This window comes from Oryzias latipes, chromosome 9 (assembly GCF_053564925.1).
Source record: "Oryzias latipes strain Hd-rR chromosome 9, Olatipes_Hd-rR_3.1".
In the NCBI taxonomy this organism is placed as follows: Eukaryota; Metazoa; Chordata; class Actinopteri; order Beloniformes; family Adrianichthyidae; genus Oryzias; species Oryzias latipes.
The window spans coordinates 29475001-29498708 of record NC_136245.1 but is presented as its reverse complement, the minus strand read 5'-3'; the positions used below and the strand labels follow the sequence as shown (position 1 = coordinate 29498708).

The following is a 23708-nucleotide window of genomic DNA, read 5'->3' as shown; positions in this document are numbered from 1 at the left end:
TGACTGAAGAGAACACAGGTAGAAATATGTCATTTTTCCTTAAAAATACACAGATCTTCCACAACACTAATGTGGCAAAGATTCCTGTCAAAGTTTGGCCTAAATTACAACTGAGATTTACATTAACACTACTCTATAGCAAGCCAAGAGGGTCAATAACCCTCACTACAGGTGCTAGAAAAACGTTGTCAACACACTGAAACTGACGGTGTTGTGTAAGTGACAGTCACCATTTTCTGCGGTCGGCAAATCTTGGTATTTGCCATTTACTGATCCTTCTTGCGGGAAATATCTGCCCCACAGGCAACAATCAAGCAAACTTTCAGACACCCAAAAATCAGTCTTATATCCGGTTGTCTTATTTTGCTCACATTTTCTGTCTAATGTGAACTAAATCGGGCGTGAAACTACTTTCAAACTACAAAGGCTGGGGCTGTTTATATAGTATTAGTGTTTAAGAAATACACTTTTGTCTGAACTGTAAACTTTATGGCGTTTTTAACATAAATAGTTGATGGTGCCGGCAACTTTTTATTGCAAGTTTATTGTGCAAAAAGAAAGAAAAAGCTTTTTAATAAAAGAAAAACATACTTCCAGACCAACTTTACTTTATTTAGATTGCTTTTTTAAGTTAACAAAGCTCCCAATCACCATCTTAGAAAGATTGCAAGATCGGACACATTGAAAACAGCAAACCAGAAAAACAAACCTAAGATGTTTTCTTCTTACGGTGCAGCAAAAAGACATGAAGTCAGTCTGGTGTTTGTTTGTTTCTTTTTTGTAAAACAAGTTCATGTGTTCACATGCATCTCTGATCGTCTTCTTGAAATACTTCTGAATGATCACGGGCATCAAGTGTTTGATTGAGACATGCGTGTCTGTAGTATTATTCTGCTTTCAGCATCAGAGGACTGGTTAGGGAGGGGTCTGTCGTGTTGAGGTAGTTTGTTTTTCAGGTTGGTAGTTTCACTCTGCAAAGCGGTGATTTATAATATAACACTGCATCTAATTCATTACAGCCAGAGTTTGACATGTTCTTATCCTGATTTCTTATTTTATTATGTTACAAAACAATTACGTCTTGTATAATTCATTGTGCTTTCTACCTTTACATTAGAATGCAAGTTCAAATCCAAGAGAGATCAACTTTTTCAAATTTATTAATAAACTGCTAAAATTATGCAATTTATTAGGGATTAATTGGGAGTCTAACAAATACCAAAATTTAAATGCTTGCTATGATACATTTTGAATGTCTCACTTTTTTTTATTTGAATTATTGTGAGACATCATAAACTGTCTTGTAAATGTGTTTCTCAATTCCCTGACAGTCTTCACAGAATTGTAGTGAGAGTTTGAAAATGAATTTCAAACTGTTTCTCAACTTAGTCTGTAAGTTTGAGATAATTTGCAGCATTTGACTCAAAATATTAAAAATCTGACACCAATTAATGATACATTTTTACCTTTAAGTTACAGGAATTACGCAATTAATTGAACTGTGTATTTACATAATGAAATGCCAACAATAAATCTGGAAGTTAGGTTTGAACTGGAATGACTTGAGGGGGAAAGTATGCTTTTGCGTAAAAGCAACAACAGCTTCAACAAAAAGGTGTGTGTTTTACATTAGAGCCCAGGTTATAAACCACAAAGCAGCCAAAATCTTGCAATAAGCAAGAAGAGGAAAATATTTAGCTTGGAGCTTCTCAGACTGGTCTTTGAAGAGATGCCGTTAAACACTGTGTCAAACATAATGTTGAACACTCCACCCAAAAACCTTTTAGAATGTAAAACCAACAAATGCACATAACTTTTCGGAGATGAAAATAATATTAAAAGCCATGTGTGGTTATCACTGAAGCAGCATGGCCTTACCTCAGGCCCACGTTTGCATCTGACAGACTGCAATCTGTGCAGTTCAAACCAGGAGAGAGGGAGGTGTAGGTCTGCAGCTGACGTCTCTGCGCTTCCTCAGACAAACAAAGGGAAGTCAGGGGGGAGGAAGGAAAAGACGGGGAGGAAGCAAAGGGAGAGGGGGAAGACATGCGAGGGGACTGCTCCCTGTGATTGTCCAGGCCAGGAGCTTGGCTGTCCCTTGGCTCTTGATCGTCGGGTGATGGGGGGTAAGGGTTCTGAGAGCAATTCCCTGTATCAAAAGCGCTTGTAGAGAAGGAATTCCAACAGGAGATGCCAGCGTGGGATGGAAGAGAAACTTTTTCCTTCCCTGGGGGGCGATATCTTATGTCAGCGTCATCTACCTGCAGAGAAAAAATAATAGAAGGTTTAAAATAATAATTCTAATGAAAAATCTCATTAAAATCTGACTTTTAATGACCGATTATGAAGAACTCTCAAAGAGAGTAAAAATAGTTATGATCATTACAAAGTGTGTCTACTTTTTTGACGCATCACAAATAGAAGAAAACCAAAGGTCAAACAGACATACCTGGTCCACCAGCATGGCGTTGGCGTAAACTCGGTCTTGGCCGTGCATCATTGCTGACAGTCTGGCCACTGCAGCCAGCGTTGGGGATGAGGCTTGGCTCTCCCTTATGGACGGACTTTTCTCTACAATGAGCCACACAGACAGGGAGTTTTTCAGTTTTACATCTAGTTTCCACAGCAACAGCAAACGATTTCTCACAAACACGGGAAGTGACATCGACATCCTGGCCAGTTGCATGTCATTGTTCAGTACCAAGACTTTCTGTGTGAATGTGTCTCTGCCTGAATGGTACTTTATACATGTCTGCCATCCAGTGAGCATGTTTCTATCCAAGTCCGCTGCATTGAGGGGAACCCTTTCAACACAGTGGAGCCACTGTGAGGAGCAGCCTGGCTCTGCTGGAAAACATGAGAAAACACTTCTGTTCTCAAAATATACACACACAAATCCCCCAGGGGAAGCTGCTCTGCACAAAGTACACCTTCTCCACAACACACTTACTTTCAGATTTAAGACTAGAACCTAACATATGTACACAAACAAAGACTTTCTATATGCGGCCAGTCACAGCACGAGCCACAAAAAGCCTTTGAGGAGACGTTTACAGTTAAGAATTGTTGAAGCCTGTCTGCACAAAGAAGATAACGTTCTTTAAATGCCAGAACAAAAACAAATGTGAACATTTCCGTTTTAAATAGTACTGAAAGTACTTCAGCTTCAGATGAGGAGAAAAAAGGCAAAAACAACACACAGTAAGTGACAACGTTTTATCTTGTTTTATAGAGCTCAAGTTGTAATCATACTTTTATCCATCCCAGCACTCACAGTTAACTAACATCTTCAGGTTGTGTAGTTCTAAAGACAGATACTCCTTCTTATGTGGTTTGCTTACCTTACAGCTGGCTCTTTTTTCATAAAGGCACACCATTGACTTTAGAAATGTGTGCTTGCTGAGAGTAAATTGCCTTTGAAAGTTATCCTTCATCTAAGTTTGTAGTGCTGTGCTTTGATTCTGAATTTACATTTATTAACTTTTTTATTTTATTTCACAGCATTACCTTATTATAAAAATAAAAAATGCTCAATCAACTAATGAAGATGGTTGAATTGATTGATTTCTAATGATATTACTTCACTTGCTCCAAAAATTGAAAAATTGATTCATTATTTTTCCTTTAACTTTTGGTACTTGATACATTTTTGCTATGAAGGTTTTTGAAACAGTGTTCTGTCTATTTTACTGATATTGTATTATTTTTCAATCATATACATGATTTTTATAAGCAACATAATCTGCATATATTTTAGATAACTGACCTGCATTTGCCATGTTGATTTCTAAAATAGTTATTTTTTACATAATAATTAAGTAATTCATCTTTGTCATGTGCTTTCTTGATACCTATGGATTCTTAATTCTATCTGATAAAAGTTAGGAACCGGATAATGAAAAATCATGTAATAAAATGGTTATGGTAGAACAGGGTGGGTTTTTATAAGTTTGCTTCCTTCCACTCCCTTTCAAGCAATATTTATTTTTATGTTTAATAATCTTAAGTTTGATACGTCATTGTATGTAGAACTGATGGTTGTAATGTTTTTTTGTGTATTATTCTTATGTGATTGCTTGAAATAAACAATTTTAAATCAAATGAAATCGAATCAAATTTACAAGGGCCTGCAACATACGTCACTGAATAGTCTATGTCACATTAATGTGCCTTCACGCATAGATACGCACATTTTTAAGACTGTTTTGTTTTTTTCTACATACAAAAACATGCATCTATTAAAAGTTAAACCAGGTCGAACTTTCAACAATCAAGGACTCAGATTTGGTAATAACGTGTGGATGACGTCCTCTTTAATTCATGGAAGTGCCAACAATTTGTATATTAATCATGGAGGAGAAATTAATAACTGTGATTTGTGCCCAGCAGGAATTACAGGACACAACAAGTCTTTCATATGACGGAATTGAGCTGTGAAAGAAAAAGCCTGCAGAAAGATTTGCAAGATTTGCACCGCTTTGACATTTTGCACCAAGCCTCTACCAGCTGTAGGTGGTGGACAGTAAGCAGTAGAAAATCAAAAAAAGAAGCCCCTCCCTGCTTGTCCAGTGTGAGCAGCGTGTGCTAATAAACACGCGACACATGCCCTCTGTGAATGTAGCTTTAGACCATAAAGACGTTGCCGCTTCTATTTTGCATTCTTATAGTTTTTTTAAGCCTGAAGGCCCTTTCATGCAACATCTCAACACCTCAGCATTGTTCCTTGAAAAATAATCATTGAAAAAATTGTTTTCAAAGTGGTCTTTTAATCATAATTATAGCATTTTTAACCAACATTTTAAAATCTGTGTCGTTTTCTAGGACATAGTTTCTGCAGAGCGGCAGTAGTTCATTAAAAAATTCACCTCTGAGCTGTGGGTGGGACTGGTGGCGCAGAGTAAGCCTGTCTCCCTTCCCATCCTCTAATAAGTGTTATTAAACATCTAAACCAAACCAGGTTTGAGGAGAAAAAAGTGCAAAGGTAGCACTAAATATTGAGTATTTTTCCAAATCTGAATCATTTTGTATTGATGTGCACTACTAAAGAGAATCATTGTATCTTTCAGTTTGACATAACATTAATTAACAACAAAACTTTGTCAATTTCTGAATGTTGTCTTTTTGATTGAGTTTCTTCTCTGGTCTCCATGTTTTTTCATATTCAAAGTAGCATCCAGGTGAAGTATAATTCTCTGAATGATGATCCCATATTATGATGACCGGGCCACACCTTGAACAATGCAAGCTGAGCAAAATGACTACAAACATTTCCGTGCTGATGTTTCCACTGCATCCCTCAAACCTGTGACTGGAAAAAAAAACAACTCTTCTTGCTCTTCTTCAAAAGCAAATCAGCCGTTTGTGCGTCATTTTGTGACTGCCAGCGCAAAAGAATAGAGGAGTTGTGGCACGAGAGAAACAGAAAATAAATCAGAGCAACAATTGACTGTGCTTCCTGTGTGCAGCAAGTCCCATAAATCTGAGAGCCAACAGGGAGTCAAGCAGGCACTGATGAGGACGCCAGATGACTTCTGCATCAAAACCGCACGGAATTGAACCAAATTAAGTCCAGTTTTAGAAGCGCTATAAATATAACAATCAGTCCACATCCTCTTTCTTTCTTGAAATCACCAGTTATCTCTCAAAATGTCATATATTAGTGATCTTAAAAATACATTGATGAGACTTGCACTAATACATAAAGCTAAACCCTCTTTTTTTCTTTTTATGGGGCGTCCGATGTAGGTCAGTGTGCTGTTTGAAAGTAGACACCATTGCACATAAACCGGGGCCATGGACTTGACAGACAGACCTAATAGTTCAGATTCTGGTGCAATTCCAAAGCCGCAGCTGGCTGCCATGGGCTAAAATATTCACACACTTCTGACCATAAACACTGCCTCAGTGAGCATTACCAACAAGGTGTTAACATTAGTTAACTAGGAGAGTTCAACAAGTAGAAAGCTCCTATTCAGAAGAATAGAGTTCTGAAAATACGTAGCAGGCTGTCACCACTGAAACTGAGCTAGTTATGGGTTTCCAATAAAATATTTAAAAGAATGATTGAAGATCTATTTTTGTTACAATTGCATTTATGAAGGATGCTGTTTCTTTTAACATCAATCTGTAAATCAGAATAAAAGAAAAATGTGTCCTCACACAGTAGCTGGAGCAGCAGCAGAGGGGAAAAAGAGAAACCGGGAGTCTGCAGAGGCTCAGACAAAGACACCAGTCAGGGCCAGGTTTCCAGAACACGGTAGTTAAAAACACACAGAGTGACCCTGCAACCTGTGCACCCACCCCCAGGAGAAACAGATCAAGGAAGGCGAGATGGGGAGAAGGTAAGCAGAGCTACAACAAGGGCTTTTACTCAAGGCTAACCCCCATCAGGACCTATATAGTAAAGGCCAGAAATGAAAGATAAACACAATTAGTAACTGTATAAACTCCAGAGGTGGTTTATTATGAGTATAAAATAATTATTTGTTCATGCTCGATCTTCTCTTATGATGTAAGCTGCTCTTTAAACATCAAACTAAACATCTACCACTTTGAATAAAGCAGAATAAATGAGGATCAGAATTAAAATCAACAAGCCAAGTTGAATAAAATCGTAACAGGAGGTGCTTTTACCTTCTAAAAAGAGACAAAAATATTCTATTTTCAGGCTGTTTAAGTCTTTAAAGCCATTGAGATCCACAAAGTTATGACACTTGCAGCCAAACCTCGCTTTCCAAGCATCGCATATCAGTTATATTTACATTTAAATGCATCAAAAAGCCTAAGAGGTCCAAGGGGGGAAAAAAGAAGAGACCGAAAGAGCAATGGTCAGAGTGAAGACATAAACTTGCAGCTGTGAACACCTGAAATCACATTCACTTCTCATGCACATTGCTGCACATACTGAAGACTATTTGGATGGTTTTAATGTCTCATGTAGAAGGCCAGCGCGTCTTCTCTTTGGTGGGGAAGAGTGGACAGATAGAACACATCATATTTACTAATGTCAGTCACAGTTGGGAAGCAATTACACTGATAACCTTGCAGCCGTTTCTGGTAACGGATGAAGAAAAGATCCCTGGAGTTCAGCCATGCCCGTGTAAGACAGTCTTCTGTGCCTGTTTCCCGTTCAAATAAACACAGTTGTAATCAGTGTGCTTTTTATGGACCATGACTCAATTTCACCTGTTTGTGTTTATACCGCCTTTTGCTCAATGACAGCTGGAACAGCAAACCCACAATCCTGGACAGGAGGAAACGGGTCTATAAAACCTAAGTAAGACGGACCCTTACGGGGGTTGTCCCACATGGGTGCTGCAGGTTTTTGGGTCGTCAGAAGCCGTGGAGGGTCGTAGAGAGGAGCAGCTGGTGTGTCTTGCAGTTCCCTTAAGACTTGTATGGCCACCTCAAGGGACGTCATGAAAATGGAACGTCCCATTGTTGTGCGCATGGTAAGTGTATTGTGAGGTATTTGAAACGATAACATAAGTTGCACGCACGTATGACGTACAGATGATCCTGTCGTATGGTGCCCTGAAGCCACACTAGTCGTCAGTAAGGTGCGTGCACCGGCTCATTACTGACTGCTGGATACTCAAGGCGTGCAGGAGGTACGACAGTGCTTGTAGGATGCCTACTTAACTACTTCACCCTTGCATGTTGTTTAAAGTCCCACTCCAACTATATTTGTATCAATTTTAAAATTGTTCCCAGTGGTATTTCAGTTGTGATCATGCTGTTTTTAAAATCAAAAAGCCTGTGTAGTTTTTTTTAAGACATCTTTTCTGTGGAGCGGCAGCAGTTCATCTGAAATTCGCCTCAGATTTGTGGGCGGGACTGTTGGCACAGAAGTAACCCTCCACTAATATCCCATCATCACTTTGTTTACACTCTCTCCCGCTAGCTTCACAAACCCAAGCTAACATCAGCGGTTCAACAAAAAGGGTGACTAATATCGGAGCTATCCAGCCGTACAGTTTTGAGCCAGACAACAGCTCAGACGAGGAAAACAAAGATGTTAATACATCTATTTGTCTGCAAGTGGATGCATAGGAATCGATCAGAGCAGTGAGACTTTGGCCCCGCCCATTGTAGTTGATGCATCACAAAACGGGGAGCTTCTTCAAATGGAGGTTGTTGGGGGGGTTTTTTCTGATCCTGATCTGTCACAATTTGAATAAAGAAATACCCAGAAATGCAGCTTTAATCTTAAATTCTCCATCATGAGAAAAATGCTACAAAGCAATGTTAAAAACACCAAAAACACCATTTTCATTGGAGTGGGTCTTTAAATGTTTGCTATGACCTGTCGCCCACAACATGCCTTTAGAAAGAATGTGCATTTTTGTTCTACAAGCCCACTAACTGGTCTGCATCTACAACCTTGATATTTCGTGCAGACCCCCTGCATGACCAGCACAGGTGGTCCCATTTTTCGCCCATCTCCAGTCATAAGGGCAGTTGCGATAGAGGCATAATCAATAAGATGGACAGCTTGATGTTGAATTACTTTGAGAAACTCCATTAACTTTTAAATATGCACAGTAATCTACTGGCATTTAGTTCAGCTCCTTATAAGCAATCCAAGAATTCAGACACTTTAACTCTCAATGACACAAAAATAAAACTCAGAGCTTTTGAATACACAAAGGCACACACCTGAGAGGGCATTGACGGCCCATATATGCCGACAACAATGTGGCCCAAACACTCTGAAAGCCCCAAACTACTCAATCAACCTTGAGCGGACATTTGACATTCCCCAACACACTGTCAGCTATCAGGTTACATGACTGGCAAAGATTCAGCGACCTCACTGTGCCGAGCCTGGTGCTGGAGCAGAGGCCCGTGAGTAAGACTGCATAATGGAAACAGTCTAATTTTAACTTAATTGTTCCACAACGATTGGTCAAATGCAAACCGACTGAGCTGTTGGCAGCGCACCCTTCCATTTCCCATCTGGATCATAGGACGTCTGTCATTCTGCAGCAGACTTAAACATACTTCATCTGCTGCCATCTGAGAGTTGTATTAGTTCCTGAAAGTTAATGAAACTCACACTACTTGAAGGAGTAGATTCCATCCATCTTTTACCTTTCTTATCTGTTTTTCTCCGCATCCTCATCTTAGGAAACGAAGGCCAGGAATAGTTGAAGGGAGAGTCTGAGTCAGAATCCATGACTTTTGGTTTCAAGTTAAAAAAAAAAAAATCTTCATCCAGTTTTAAAATGTGTGACAAACACAGGATTACATCCTTTCCCACATGGCCGAGCAGATTCCAGATTAGCTGCAGCACTCACTCTGCATTTTCCAAAGCCCCCTCTGTAGACCCTGACACTTCAGGAGTGAGCCAGCATGTTCCCCTCCCCCTTAAACCCTCGCCTTTCCCCCTCCCAGACTGTCCGACAGATCTGGAACCGCACTTCTACCTCCGCAGCTCCCCTCTGTAACGCTTTTTTTCCCTGACAGCTCTGTTTTCAAATCTGTGTCAACTTCTGGGTGTTTGAGTCTTTCTCCGGCTCCCTCGGTCACTCATCTGCACTACTCAGAGCTGAGTGAGTGGGAGAGACATCAACACATGCTGACAGCAGCAGGGGGAGGAGGGTATTGACGGCCGGAAAGAGGGACTGAAGGAGCGAGGGAAGCAAAGTCAAAGATAGGTCTGACTTCAGAACCTGCAGTGAAGACAAACAAAAAAAAAAGCAGACAGCGCAGGGGAGGTGAGTTTCAGACGGCGGCGAATCATTAACCCGGTGAGGTCATGATTGTCTCTGAGACCCGCCGGGCTGCGGAGCTGCAACCCTAGAAGTCAAATTGGCTAAATCTGATGAATGTTTGTCGCAATCACGTAAATCATTATAATTTAGCTAATCGAGTGGAGAGGTGGGGCCGGCTGCCAGGTCAGCAGCCTCACCATGGAGACAGCAGCAGGAGCTGCCGCTGCTTTCCTCTCCCCGTGTTGATTCTCCTCGTCTTTTTCCGCCTCCCGCCAGCCCCAAGGAGCACAGGGCTCCGTTTGTAGCAGCAAGGTTGCCAGTGAAATGGGGCAAACGGGGCAGTAAAGAAACTTTAAGAGACAAATCGAACAATGCGGAGAGAGGCCAAATGAGGGGTTATGAACACACATGAAATTCAGGAATGCGATTAAAAAAAAAAAAAAAAGGATAACGAAAAAAAGAGGGATTTAGTGGGAGAAGACTGCAGAGAAAAGTTTCAGTGTGTACATGGAGATGAGTGGTGGAGTGTGTTGGCACTGTGCTGGTGAACATTAATGCTGCCTTTGTGGGGTCTGTGCGAGCTTTAATCCCTTTTTCCGTTCCCCAATTAGATCCCCCAGTCGAGGTGGGGGGCTCTTGTTGACGCTCCTGGCGTTGCACTTATCGTCTCTTGTCACCTTGCCAAACTATCCATATCATAAATCCCTTTTCCCTGCTCCACACACACACACACTACACACACCTCCCACTTTTACACTCTTCCCTTCTCTCCCTGGGGATCTAAACAAGCTGCTGGAAAACTGCATTCAGCAAAGCCTTGGCAACCCCCCATTCAGCCACAACCCCCCCCTATTTTTTTTCACTTCCTTATACTGGTCGCCCCCTTTGGAGCACTCTTTCCCGCTGCATTCTTCCTCTTGAAGACACACACACTGACAAAGTCCCGTCCATTCTTTAGCTTTGAAAGCAAAGATCTTCAGGATGAAGACGCTGTTGCTGTTTACTCACTAATAGCTGACCTGGGAAGATGGCATGGAGGGAGGGACAAAGGTGTGCAAGACTGTGCGTTTATGGGGTTTGGTTAGGGCGGGGTCATTAAATATCTGAGGTATGAAGTGGCAGGCCTTTTAGGAGAGAAAGTTCAAATAAATTAGGATTATTCCGTGTTTTGTCTTCCAAATATTTATCTTTAAAACTCTTAAAGAGGAATAAACACATACACACACACAAACTAAAAAAAATGAAATGCAAGTAAAATAAAGCGATTTAAGCTGAAGAAATGAAGGATGACAAGCAGACAGGAGGAGCATGGCACTTATGCTCTAAATTCCACATCTCTGTCTGAGTCCCAGCTACACAAGTTCTATCTGTCTATTTCATGACGCACAAGCTGGAATTGAGCTTTATACTTAAATACTGAGTGTAAAAAAAGCAACGGACTCGTAAAAAAAATGCAAAGGCTCATTGCTGCCGTTTAAAGACCCTCTCCGATCATCTTATGATCTATTGTAACGCGTTCCCAGTAGTCTTCTAATTATGATTATGCCATTTTTAGCCAAAACCAAAAAACATGACGTAGTTTCTGCAGAGCGCCAGTAGTTCATTAGAAATTCACCTTATGGGCGAGACTTGGCGCAGAGGAAGCCACCAGCCAATGGGGGTGCTGTTTCCCATCATTTATTGTTTTTACGTGATCTCTCACTAGCTGACAGCCCTTTACAACCCCAACATAACATCAGCGGTGCAACAAAGACATTAATGGATCTGTTGGTCTGCAAGCAGATGCATCAGAATGGTGAAGTGGCGAGCTGGTAGCCCACCGATTGTAGCAGCGACGTCACTGCTACAAGACTTTTCCAATTGCATTTTTTCACCTGATTTATCACAATTTTTAATAAAGAAATACTCAGAAATGAACTTTTACGCTTACTTTTTTTTCTTTATATATGTCCTCCATCATGAGAAAAATGCTACAACGAACATATTAAAAACACCTAAAACCGGATTTTTATCTGCTTGGGTCTTTAATGAAAACTTTAAAGTCTCCAAAAGTTCAAGTCAATACCCTCATCCCGTCCTTTCAGTGAGATGAATTCAAAGGACCGTTAATATTTTCTCAGAGCCACTAAAGATGTCTGAAGGGGTCAAATGAGGTCACGGGAAGGCATTTGTCGAGGATTACAGCGAAAATATGCAAATGTAGTCAACAAGCACGCAAACACAGAGGATGTAAACGTCAGTGCCGGTTAGCACAGAAAACGACACCAGCCACAAGATGTTAAGAATAAAGATGTCCGGGGCCAAGTATTATGGAGCTTTAAGCCTCAACTTATAACCACAACATTCTTACACGGAGGCATCAGTCTCAGTGTAGCAGCACATGCCAATTATTAACCCACAGGATGTTCCTGCTCTCCGGTACTTTACTTTACTGTCCAGAGAATGATCAGAGTGAAGCGCTTCAGCCAACTGGATCAAAGTTGCTGTAGATCATTAGCGCTTTCCTGCTCTGCTGTCAGAAACGCCAGAACGCTCTCTGAATGTTACTTTACTTTTTCAAATGGTGGCACATCCACTGCAATCAGAGTGATGAGACTGCAACTGCTCCAAACCAGAAGGCCAGACAAGTCAGCAGCCTGAAATGTGATCCTAAAGTCAGCGGGGAGATGTGTTCGGCTTAACGCCGAGCTTCAAGTTCTCCACAGGAAACAAAGCATTTCCATGCTTCTATATGAGAAGCTACTGGATAACCTCAGACGACTAAAAAAACAGCTTATACCAGAGTTCCTCCCCCTTTACCGGCAAAAGTTTGTTATGGAATGAAACCCGGTGAGTGCCACAAAGTCCCACCTTACCATTTAGAAAAATACACTTTTTTTATGTCTATCTGGCCATTAAGCCATTTATTCATAAAATCTTTTAATTATAACAGTGCTACATTTTTCTATATATAACATTTTAACTTGCGTTACTGTTATTTATTTTTCATTCTTTTATTTATTTTTATGGCACCTTAAATTGACCGCAGTCGCTGTACATAAATAACGCGGAAACATCCAAAATAAAAAAGGGTTTAAAACAATTACAGCTAAAAAGCATAATTAAGCGTCATAAAACATAAAAATACAAGATAAAAGCAAAAGAAAACCAATAAAAACAGTCAAACCCAGCAGCAGAGCAGAGTCTTTCTGTTGTGTCAAAGGCCTGGCAATAAAAAAATTAATTAAAAAAAAAAAGTTTTGAGAATATTTTAAACTGCAGCACACACAAGTTCCTTTTCCAAATAAAATACACCAAATCCTCCAGCTGCAGCAGATTTGGTTGAATTAAAAATGCAAAGCATGAATTTTCTATTGTTTGATTTTGGTGCCTTTTCTCCTATTACCATCAAATGTAAACATGACAAAATTGTTGTAGAAATCCAGTTACTTTTTACAACTTAATGTGATTAAAAACTTTAAGAACTTTGCCTCTGAACCGCAGCTAGAATGCATTATGGAGCAGAATAAAAGAATATGTATCCTTTTATGTATTCTAAGAAAACCTCTTAAACGTTTTACCATCATTGTGATCAGTTATCTGACAAACACAAAACTGAAATGACTACAACAAATTAGCCAAAACGACAAACCCTGTTGGTTGTAATTGTTTGAATTTGTCTTTAAAGCCAAAAAGCCACAATGGGGGGGGGGGGGGTGGTGAAGGAGCTGCATGTGGCTCTGGAACCTCAGGCTCCTGGCCTAAACAAACGTAACCCTACTTACCTTACTAAACTGCACGATCCACATGTACTAAAGTGAAAGTGACCTCAAAAAAAGGCGGAAGATCTTAACTTTTTTACCTGAGTCAGACTGTGACGGGTCGTCTTCTTCATCCTCCTCATTCAGGCAAAACATCAGCGGCTCATCGATGTCCTCAGAATAGAAACTAGGAAGCTTTTGTGTAACAGCAGACATAAAAAAAAAAAGTTAGACTTTTTGCTTCAAGAGAGCCAAAAAGACAAAGAGCACAAGAGATCTGTAGCAGCGTGTGTGAGTGACAGATGAATGAGTTAAGCATGTGTAGTGGAGCAAACAGGTCCTATTGGATGACCAGAGTCATGTGCCACACCTGTCAAAACATTAAACACAGATCTGACTGCGTACAACGTTAGCTATTCACTGCTGCAAGCAAGGTGCCAACTCCAACACCTTCAGAATACTGGCGAAACAAATGTGAAGCACCCTCACCACAGTCTGACCCAGGCTGCAGATGTTCTGCTAAACTTTGTCAGGACCTGTTCTGGTCACATTTAAGAGCTTTTCCTGTGTTGTTTACTCACATTGTCCTCAGCAGCTTTTTCCCCATTAATGCCAGAGAACAGCTCTGAAAGAGGAGAAGGCAGACTTCACAAAAGGGTCCAGTGTGGAAATGACAGCACATTAAAGTCCTAACATTATTTTTCTCTGGGGGCTTTTTACTGTTTGGCCTTAATCTTCCTTCTTTTTAGGCAACTTATACATTTGGGGCAGATCAAAGAGCCCAAGCACATGACCGCTCTCCAGAAACAAAGCAGTGACAAACACGCAGCGGTTGGTTTGATCTGTGACCTACTGCTGTAAATGTGGGAGAAGAAAAAAGATGGAAGGGGCAGCAGAAACACACACACACAAAAAGAAACAAAGCATTAAAACAAAAGAAACCTGAACTCGAGAAGGAAAAAAAAAAGGAAAAACCTGAAAGTCGACCACAACATCAAAAAAATACAATCCTAGATGGATGTAAATTAATGTATATCAAGTACACGTTTGGTCTGGAAGGACTCTTTGTTTGCATTTCTTTGACCTACAGTACATTACAAAGAGAGTGAAAGAAATTCCAACAGCAAATCCAAACCCCCAACAACGTGAAAGGAAAGGTTTTAGACTTCGGGAGAAAGCAGGTGTAATTTGAGGAAACCCGTGCAGGCATGAGCAAAACATGCAGACTCTGCAATGACAAGGTCACAGGACTGGATCAAATCTGGGAAGTTTCTTGGTACGAGGCAATAGAAAACAAATTTACTGTTTAAACTAAACATGTTCAAAATTCAGTAGTCCTGGATAGCATGTTTTTCTTTGTCTTTTTTGGGGGGTTGGAGGGTTAAATAGTAAATTTGAAGACAGATTTAATGCCCAACAAGCGGAAAGCTGTTTCCTCATGAGTTTGTAAAATACCTGCAGTACCCAACAAGGCCACTAGATGGAAGTATATTACCAAAACTATCTGCTCAGGTTTTGTGGTCCATCTTTGAAAATAGGTTACTTAGACTTCTTGTATTACTTTAAAATGTGTTACCACTGTCTTCAGGATCATCCACCAGTTCTTCCTTCCCATAGATGGTCTTTGGACTTTCCCGTCTAAGTGCTTTGATCTGCAAACAACACATTTTTTACATTTTATTTTTGAAAAACAGATATAAAAACTCTTTAAATGTGGCAGGTGATGTCTTCGGGATAATACTAATGCAATACATTGTATTTACTAGTCATCAGCTACTTGCTACAAGAAAATAAAATCGTAATTTTTCTGTTTTTTTCAGGCCCACTTTGTTCTTAACTTGATCTGTTTAATCAGATAAAAGCCATTTAAGCTCATCTATAAAATCCCTTTTTCATTACCTCTTTGAGGAAGTCCATGTCTCTGAGTCTGTGTCTCAGAATTAGGATGTGAGCGCGCCGGCTCTGCGGTGCGCTCCACCTCGGGTTTTGTCGGGCAGTCAGCGTCAGGTTTCCCGTGTCATGACAAAACCTTAGCAAGCGAGACTGGTCTACCCACACCTGAGACAGACCAGCTGGGGGTGTGGCTAAAGGGTTGGGTGGCCTGCATTATGAAAAAAAAAAAAAAAAAACATAGTTAACTCACCTAAACAAAAATAAATATAACATTTGGGGTGAAATTTGGTTTTATCCCTTCAGCAAAACACAAAATCCCAAAATATTAGAGAAGGGAAGAGACTAAGGACACTCCTACTTTGTCACAAAATGATGTGATGAAAATTAAAATGTTTTATTAGTATTTATAAGAAATTTGTAAAAAATTGTTTGCATTTGCTAGTCTATAACGAGTGAACTAATTTACCAGTAGAAGATAGAAGAACTGTTGAACCTGGTTAATGCAGTGACGTAATAATCTGAATGTCCCAAATTACATCTGAACAACATTCAAAATCACCATTTGTTTCCTGTGTGCAAATTCTGGAGAAAGCACAAAGAATTCTGAAAAACTGAAAGGGAAGTGAATACAATTAATTGATAGTAGAGGTCAAAATGTCAGAACAAACCAATTAAAAGCTGAATCTGATGAAAATAGAATGGGACCATTTGAAAAAGTTAAGATCATTTAGGAAATTGCCTTTGTTTGGGTTAAAAATGTATTGAATCTGGCAAAAAAAAAAGAGGTTACACAACAATAAATTCAACTTTAACACATGAAACAGTGGAAATATGATGCTCAAGAAGCGGGCTAATCAAATTTTCCAAAGGGATTTGATAATATAATATAAAAATCATTTTAGATCAAGGTGTTAAGTAAAAAGCTTTGTTTTATTCTTGTATATTAACTTGTGCAAGAGTGTAAAAAAAAGTTCCAATCATTGTTGGACATGTGGCTTCATCTCAGGGGATAACAAGGGAAAATTGAATTTTTCTAAGTCTTAGTAACATTTCTAACATTTCTCTCTTTATCAGTCAAAATAAAAGTAGGTTTGTTCACAAGAAAACCTTTTTACTGGAAGAGAAAAAACCTTCCCAACAAAGTTTTGCTTAAAGATAAAACTATTCTCACCTACATCACCTCAAAATCTAACCGAAAAACTATTTACCAAAGAAAAAATATATTTTTTTTCGAAAAAATGGTTTTATAAATCAACACAAGACTTTTTTTTATAAAAGAAAATATATTGCTGTTCAGGCATTCCAATACGTTTTTCTATCAATATTGTATATAATCTACAAACTCAAAGTAAAATATTTGAGGAAATCTGTGATCCACACACACGTCACTCCTTCAAAAGGCTTGAAAACTTACTCCAAAAGCAGCTTTAGGAGCTGAGTGCTGCCTGCTTTCTGGGCCAGCTGCAGGGGGGTGACGCCTTCTTCATTTGGGAGATTGACAGCCATCAACCCCCCAGGTTGGCAAAGCAGCAGCTCTGCAAGCCGATAGAGACCCCATCGCACAGCCAGGTGGAGGGGGGATTCTCTGGGACTGCAATCTGGTGATTAAAGAAATGGCTAGGAAAAACATCGTTTTTATCAATGTACAACAAAAATCATGAAGCAAGGTTAAAATATTGTGCTAAATAACAAATCTTTAAAAAGCTTCCTATTTTAGTTTCATCTGAACATTTGTAACCATCTGACCAGCCTTCAAAGTTCTTTAAAAAGCTTTTATTTCTGCGTTTGCATAAAGTTTAAAGAGAGTCACTGAGGACTGAGCAGCTGCAAGATTAACAATTCATAAGGCTTTTACTTCTTCTCACTCCTTTTCGGATTTATCTTTTTTTTAATTTAATCTTGTCCTATTTTTCCTTTCAAAGTATATGTCCAAAATAAAATATTATCATCATCAAGATTAAGAGGAGATTTTTGGATGGCATCCCGTCTCCTGTTTTCTACATAAACACCGTTATGCACTCAACAAAGTCAGCGAGATTTCCCAACAGGGAACCAGGTTAAAGCCCTGGAATGACTGGCCATTGAGAGACTGAAGTAGAGAAATTGACATGGGTTTCGCTATTTTATAGCTTTATATTGAGTTCAAGAAACATCATCGTCATCTATTCTCTGTGCGATTCGTCAAAGGTGGATCACAAAGTTAACAGTGAACGTGTTAACTTGGTAAGAAGCTTCAAAAAAGGTACATGCATACTGAATGGTTGAATACTTCGCAAATAAATAAAACATCAACAGAAACTACACTTTGAAATAGTTTATAACTTTAGACAGAGGTTCACACAACTTCCTTTCAAAATAAAATACACCCTGTTTCACATAGGTTCGTCTCAATGCAGCAAATGTAGGTGGTGTAAGACAGCAGTGATTCAAAAAATATATATTTATTTTACTGTCTGTAGTGCATCTAAGCCAGAAACATGTAAAGCTAATAAACCTAAATGACTGTTTCTATTACGCAAGTGACCTTTCCTGTATGTTTTAAAAATAGAAATCTGGTGCGCCTTAAGTATGAATTCCGGTTGATGGATTGTTGGAGTACAGCTATCATAGTCAGGAACCTTGCAGACTGTGAAAGAAGTCTGAGTATGTGTACTTTTATTTACTTTACTACTTACTTTTAACTTTACAATGACTTTTTAAAATTAAAACCTTTTTATTTTCCTCTAACCAGACAGTGAAGGGGTAAAAGAGTCGCATGTGGCTCCGGAGCCTCAGGATGCAGACCGCTGACTTAAAACATAACAGTAAAACACTGAGATTTCATCCTTGAGGAGGATGTGGAAGAGGGCGACACGTACATGTGTGTGAAGGCTGGGCCGCTCAATTAAAGGAATGCTGACTGACATTTTTTACACTACATGATGATTAAACATCAACTTTAAATTAGAAGAATCAAAAGAAAAAACTGTCTTGTGGTGAAATGAACTGAAATGAGCAATTACCTTTAAAATAACAGTCACAATGTCCTCTTGATGAAACAGAAATGTTTATGAGATGTAAGTTTTTCTTCTTCAGAACCTCAAACCTCAAATCCTCAGTTCCCAAAATGCAAATTGTTGCTAAAATAATAAAGGAGGGCTCACAAAGGTCTTGTTCCAAATTCAAAATAAGCTAAGAATTAGATGAAAGGAAAACGTCTCACTTTTAATATTTAATGTTATCCACGATTGACTGTGGAAAAATAGGAATCTAACTTTGCTGGGATTTGCAGTTTTTCCCAGCGTCTTCATCTCTTGGGTTGTATAACTGAGACGCATGACGCATCATCAGGGGAGCGATGGTATTATTTCATCCAATTAACTGCAGGCATTAAGAAGGAAACGCTGCAATGAAACAGACTTCCATAACAAAATTAGCTCTAAATCCAGTTTATTAGTGTAGGTGGGCGGGAGGGGGGTCACGCAAACAGACAGACGACGGCATCTCGTGGTCCGAGCATTAAAAACACGCACGCTCACCTATAGATGGGGGCGCTTCTCAATGGAAAGGCTTTAATAACCACATTACACGCTGCCTAATTGGCTTTGATCAAACTGACAGAACACATGCGACCATGTTCACTTCCGAATGGAATCCATTGAGCGTAGAAATTAGAATGATGGTGATGGTGGTGGTGGGGGGGTTAGAGAAGTTCAGGCCTCTTCCACGTGTGACGTAAGATTTTTTCCAAGTTTGGAAAATTCGTCTGGAGAAAAAAAAAATCCTGCTTCTGTTGGCGAAGACACCTAATTCGCAAATAAAAATGTGACCTTCAGTTAGGTCTGGATAAAAGAATTTTCCTTTGGTAAAATCCTGATGTCTAGAACATTAGGAAAGTACTGTTTCCAACAATAATATATGACTAACTAAATGCAACATTTTTATTAATCTGGTCATTAAAATTTGTGATTTAATCAAGAAAAATCAGCAAACGTTTACTCATAAATCTAAATTAGTAGTTTTCTTCTGATATTTCCTTAATAAAAATTCCAGATTTTTTAATATGTGGGTTCTGGCGAATACTGTGAACATTTTAACGCTCTGCTCTCACCATTTCCACTGTGGGTCCCCAGTACATTCCACTGTGAGGGGAAGTCCAGGTTGGCCATTGCCAGAGCGACTCTACGATCCACCGCCCAGCGAGAGCTCTCCTGACTCAGGCCAAAGAGGCTGCTCAGCTCCTTATGGTCTGTGGAGCTCAAGCAATGTCCATGAACAACAAGGTGTTCGGCCATCTCCTAAGAAAACGAAAAAATCAAAAAGTAATCAAAGTAACAAATCAAAAACTGTTGGAAATTTGAACCACTACTTTTAAAATATGTGCCACAAAAGCTTTTTTTTTATCATTTATTATGAATCTGTTAATTATGTTTATCATTTCACAAGTCACATTTTTTACCTAAATATTATATTCTTCAAGGATTTTCCTGGAAAATCCCACTTTTTGTGACGATAGCAGTTTATTTTGTAGTATAGAGCCTTCACGCCTTAAAGATGGACGAAGCTAAAGGTTTGCAGCTTCCATCTATTTGACATTTTAATGGGTGGTACACAAAACCTACACTTTCAACCAGCTGCAGATATTTTACAGAAAAGGAAAATTCAATGACATAAAGTTGCTGATTTGCAACTTTTTACAGCAAAACAATAAGAAACTTTCCAACAGAAAATACTCCTCTGTCTTATAGAGAAATACACAATGAATCATGACCGAATAAAAAAACTAAAAAGGATTCATTGTTTTGCCTTGTATGATCAGATTAAGTTATCACTTGTTAAAATTGCATTCCATGAAAAAGACCTTATAGTGTTACTTTTATAGAATTTAAAAGACATCAGAAACAACTTCTACAAACTTTGTTTCATTGAATCTTTATCCTTTGTAAAATATCTACAGACATTTTAAGAATGTCCATTTGTACTTCATTTTACATATGAGCATTTTAATTTGAAAAATAGATTTTCCAGGAATCTTACAAAAAAATCAAACGCCAACTCCGTCCTCGTACAGACGGGTCTGGGAAAACCTTGTTTGACATTAAACCGCTCCATGGCCTAAAAAAGGTTGGGGACCACTTTCATTGCAGGGATCCAGGGAACTGACTCTTACCTGAGCGTCGTCGGACACATACTCTAATGAAGACTCACCAGCCCAGGTGAGAGGCATGTTATCAGAGCACAGGTAGGCCTGGACAGAGACCATCTCAGGCAGGTTATGTCCTACAGAGATGCAACAAAAGCTGGATTTTTATAGAAATACAGTAAGATGGATTCAGGATTATATTATCTTTCTTTCCAAGACAGGAAACAGAAGAAAATGTTTAATTTAAGATTAAAGAAGTATAAGACGATCTATGGAAAACATGATGATAATAAAAATAAAATAAAGCGATATTATGTTTTTAAGACTTTTTGTTTTCCTTGCAGTGTGTTGTAAAGATTATGTAAAACTACAAAATAAAGGAATGTTTTTACTGGGTTTAAATGTTTGTTTTTTAATATACGCATCAATATATTTGATTCTAAAAGTTTTTCACGTTTTTATTGACATGTTTTGCCATGTTAAGGTAAATCCAACACCAAACGTCCTAATGAACTCACCCTCTATCATAGCCCAGACAAAAAGTACAGTTTTTTAATCATCGATGCAATTTTATTTAAGCTATGAAAATGTACTTTTAGTGTGAATGAATTTACTGAAGCACATCTGATCTGAATTTTCTTATTTGACGTGTTTCTGACTCATCTTTAAAATGTGATTTTTTTTTTAGACAAAGGTCAGGTTTTATTTCTTTGTCCTTTAACAAACAGGATCATAACATATTTAAGTCATGTGATCTTGTTTTGGGAGCACTTTGCAGCCTTTCACGAAGATTATTGTCACATAAAAACAAAGACATATTTTAAGTACTATGAAAAATAATTTTAATAACCTTCCCAAAGACTTTAATTTAGAAATACTAGAATTCTGTTGTCAGATTGGACTTTCTCTCCTTTTTGTATTTAAGCTGAGACATTATCCTTTCAGTCTGGATCTGCCATAGAGCTTAGAGTCTGCAGAACAGCATCTTATCAGCTTGTATCTCAGAGATTCAGTAATGTTCAAACATTTGTCATGGAAGCTGTTTCCTTTCTGAAGGGAAGCTGATAAGATTCAGAGCCACCTTAAAAAAAAAGTCTGGCGTTCATATTTTCAATAAGAGGACGCCAGACACGAGTGAAATCTGGGATTGCCACAACATAACTCCTGAAAAGGAACATCAGTAAAATATCACAGATGAACATGAGTATACCAGGCACAATGAAGCAGAGCATGACATCATTCTCAGCCCTGGTTACATGGACCAGCGTGGACCCATCCAAAACGATATACACCTCAACATCCTCTGGCACCGAGTCCAAGCCCTCCAGCAGTGCAAACACCTTTGCTTCACCCTGAAATGAAGAAAAATAGGACACGCAGAGAGAATAACAGAGAGGTAAGACAGCAGAAGCACAAGTCTTAAGTGTACTCGTCTATTTTACACTTGATTCTGATTTATCGTCCCACATTTCTGGACAAATCCATCAAATCCCTGACAACATTCCTCCAGGGTACAATAAAACATGCCCTCTCTATGAAAGAAGGAATGCTTTGTGTGTCATCTGCAAAAGCCCGCTGGGATTCCAACAAGCCAGAAAATATTTAATTTTGCTTTTAAAGAGATAACCAGCAAAACGTTTATGAGATTAATGAAAGTATCTGAAGGATAAACCCATGGATCAACACTTTTAGAGAGCCTGTAATAAGAAAACGTGAAAGCATGAACAAATTAAAACAAGGATTAGATTAAAAATGTTTTGTTGATATTTTTGTTTTATGATTAGGATCAGATGTACAAAAGAAAAGCAAACTCTCCTTTAGATCTGCGATTTATTGTCAAGTAAAATAAAAAAAAGTCTGACTCTGTTCTTTTAGGGCAACATTCAGCAGACAAACCTAAACCAAAGCAGCTGTTGGTCTTGGCAACTACAAAAGCTTAGTAATAATATGAGAAAAAGCTCAATAAGTACCCATGACTTTCCTTACTGTCACTCTAAAAAGGCTCATTACAACCAGGTGTGCCTTATTACCTGCCGCTTCACAAGCTGCATATCTGAAAGCTTCATAAAACCATTTTCAAACCGTCTGGAATTCTGCGTTTTACTGTGAGAGTTCATGCCTGGAAAATGCTCAAGCAAAAAATTCCATCCGACTCTGCAGGCATCACTCCGAACAATCAATACTAAAGCATATGGCAACACAGCAGAAGACTGGAATTGTGTGGTTTGTTTCAAAGAGGTCCAGCAGAAATCCTCTGTTGTTAAAAAGGAACATCACGTTCACAAAACTGCATCTGACAAAACAAGACTTTTGGAGGGATGAGGAGGAAGGAATGAACGGTTTTGTGGCAGGTCAAAAACAGAGCCTTTAAACAGAAACAGCTATGGCGAGGCACGGTGGAGGGGGGGGGGGTGGTTTGGCATTTTTCGCAAGTACATTGTGTTTTCATATAATGCCACTTCCCTTGTGAAGCCAAAAACTTGCACACATTTAAATGAGCTTGTTTGCCCCTGAAACCTGTCTTTGCTTCTGTGGTTCATTTGGGTTCACAGCTCAAATTCATGTCCCCCTCTCCAGCCTCAGACCTCCTTCAGGTTACGTCTGTGTCTGCTTTTTCTCCTGCCCAATCTCAGATCTCAGTATCATCACCCTTTGAAAAATTCCAGATATTACAGTGATGATCCACTTCCTTATGAGTACATCATTCTTCGTTTTCTTCTTCACATGATGCCTGCTTCACTGTAGATTCCATGTTTTTGGTTTACCCGTATTTTCCGGACTATAAGTCGCTCCGGAGTATAAGTCGCACCAGCCCAAAAATGCATTATGAAGTAGAAAAAAACACATAAGTCGCACTGGACTATAAGTCGCATTTTGACGGGAAATTTATTTGACAAAATCTGAGACCAAGAACTAATAACTTGCACAAACTCATATGACACAATCATAGCAGACTGCTTATCTCATAATTTCACAGTAATTCTTTCTCAAACCTATTTATTTATTCTTTTCATGAAGCATCATTGGCCAACTAATATTCTGTTTTCATCCTGTTTTTGTAGAAACAATTGTCGTTTTTATTGCATTTCTGAATCTATAAAATCATTGGAAAATAGAATATTATGTTGTTAGCCTTCAAGATCTTACTGTAAAAAACGGTTTGCTGATTCTCTGAGTCACTTAACATACTCTTAACACTTAACATACTTCATACATCAAATTTAGCCAGAAACATCA

The 23708-nt window shown here is 38.9% G+C and overlaps 1 protein-coding gene across 20 annotated transcripts in view; it reads right to left on the bottom strand.

Moving 5' to 3' along the window:
* Positions 1-23708, bottom strand: part of LOC101175242 (rho guanine nucleotide exchange factor 28) — a 49920-nt gene that overhangs the window by 19273 nt on the left and 6939 nt on the right. For 14 of the 20 annotated variants that reach the window (XM_078952312.1, XM_023958918.2, XM_078952304.1 and 11 more), the window contains exons 3-12: positions 21682-21823; positions 20499-20608; positions 19440-19626; positions 16764-16947; positions 15356-15557; positions 15033-15108; positions 14038-14081; positions 13558-13651; positions 2450-2571; positions 1879-2261 (exon numbers count right to left, since the gene is read on the bottom strand). In XM_078952312.1, the coding sequence (XP_078808438.1) occupies positions 1879-2261; positions 2450-2571; positions 13558-13651; positions 14038-14081; positions 15033-15108; positions 15356-15557; positions 16764-16947; positions 19440-19626; positions 20499-20608; positions 21682-21823 (1544 nt within the window). Of the gene's footprint in view, positions 1-1878; positions 2262-2449; positions 2572-9093; positions 9555-13557; positions 13652-14037; positions 14082-15032; positions 15109-15355; positions 15558-16763; positions 16948-19439; positions 19627-20498; positions 20609-21681; positions 21824-23708 lie in introns of those variants that run through there. The other 6 variants (XM_078952319.1, XM_078952320.1, XM_078952321.1 and 3 more) reach the window with 3 other exon arrangements.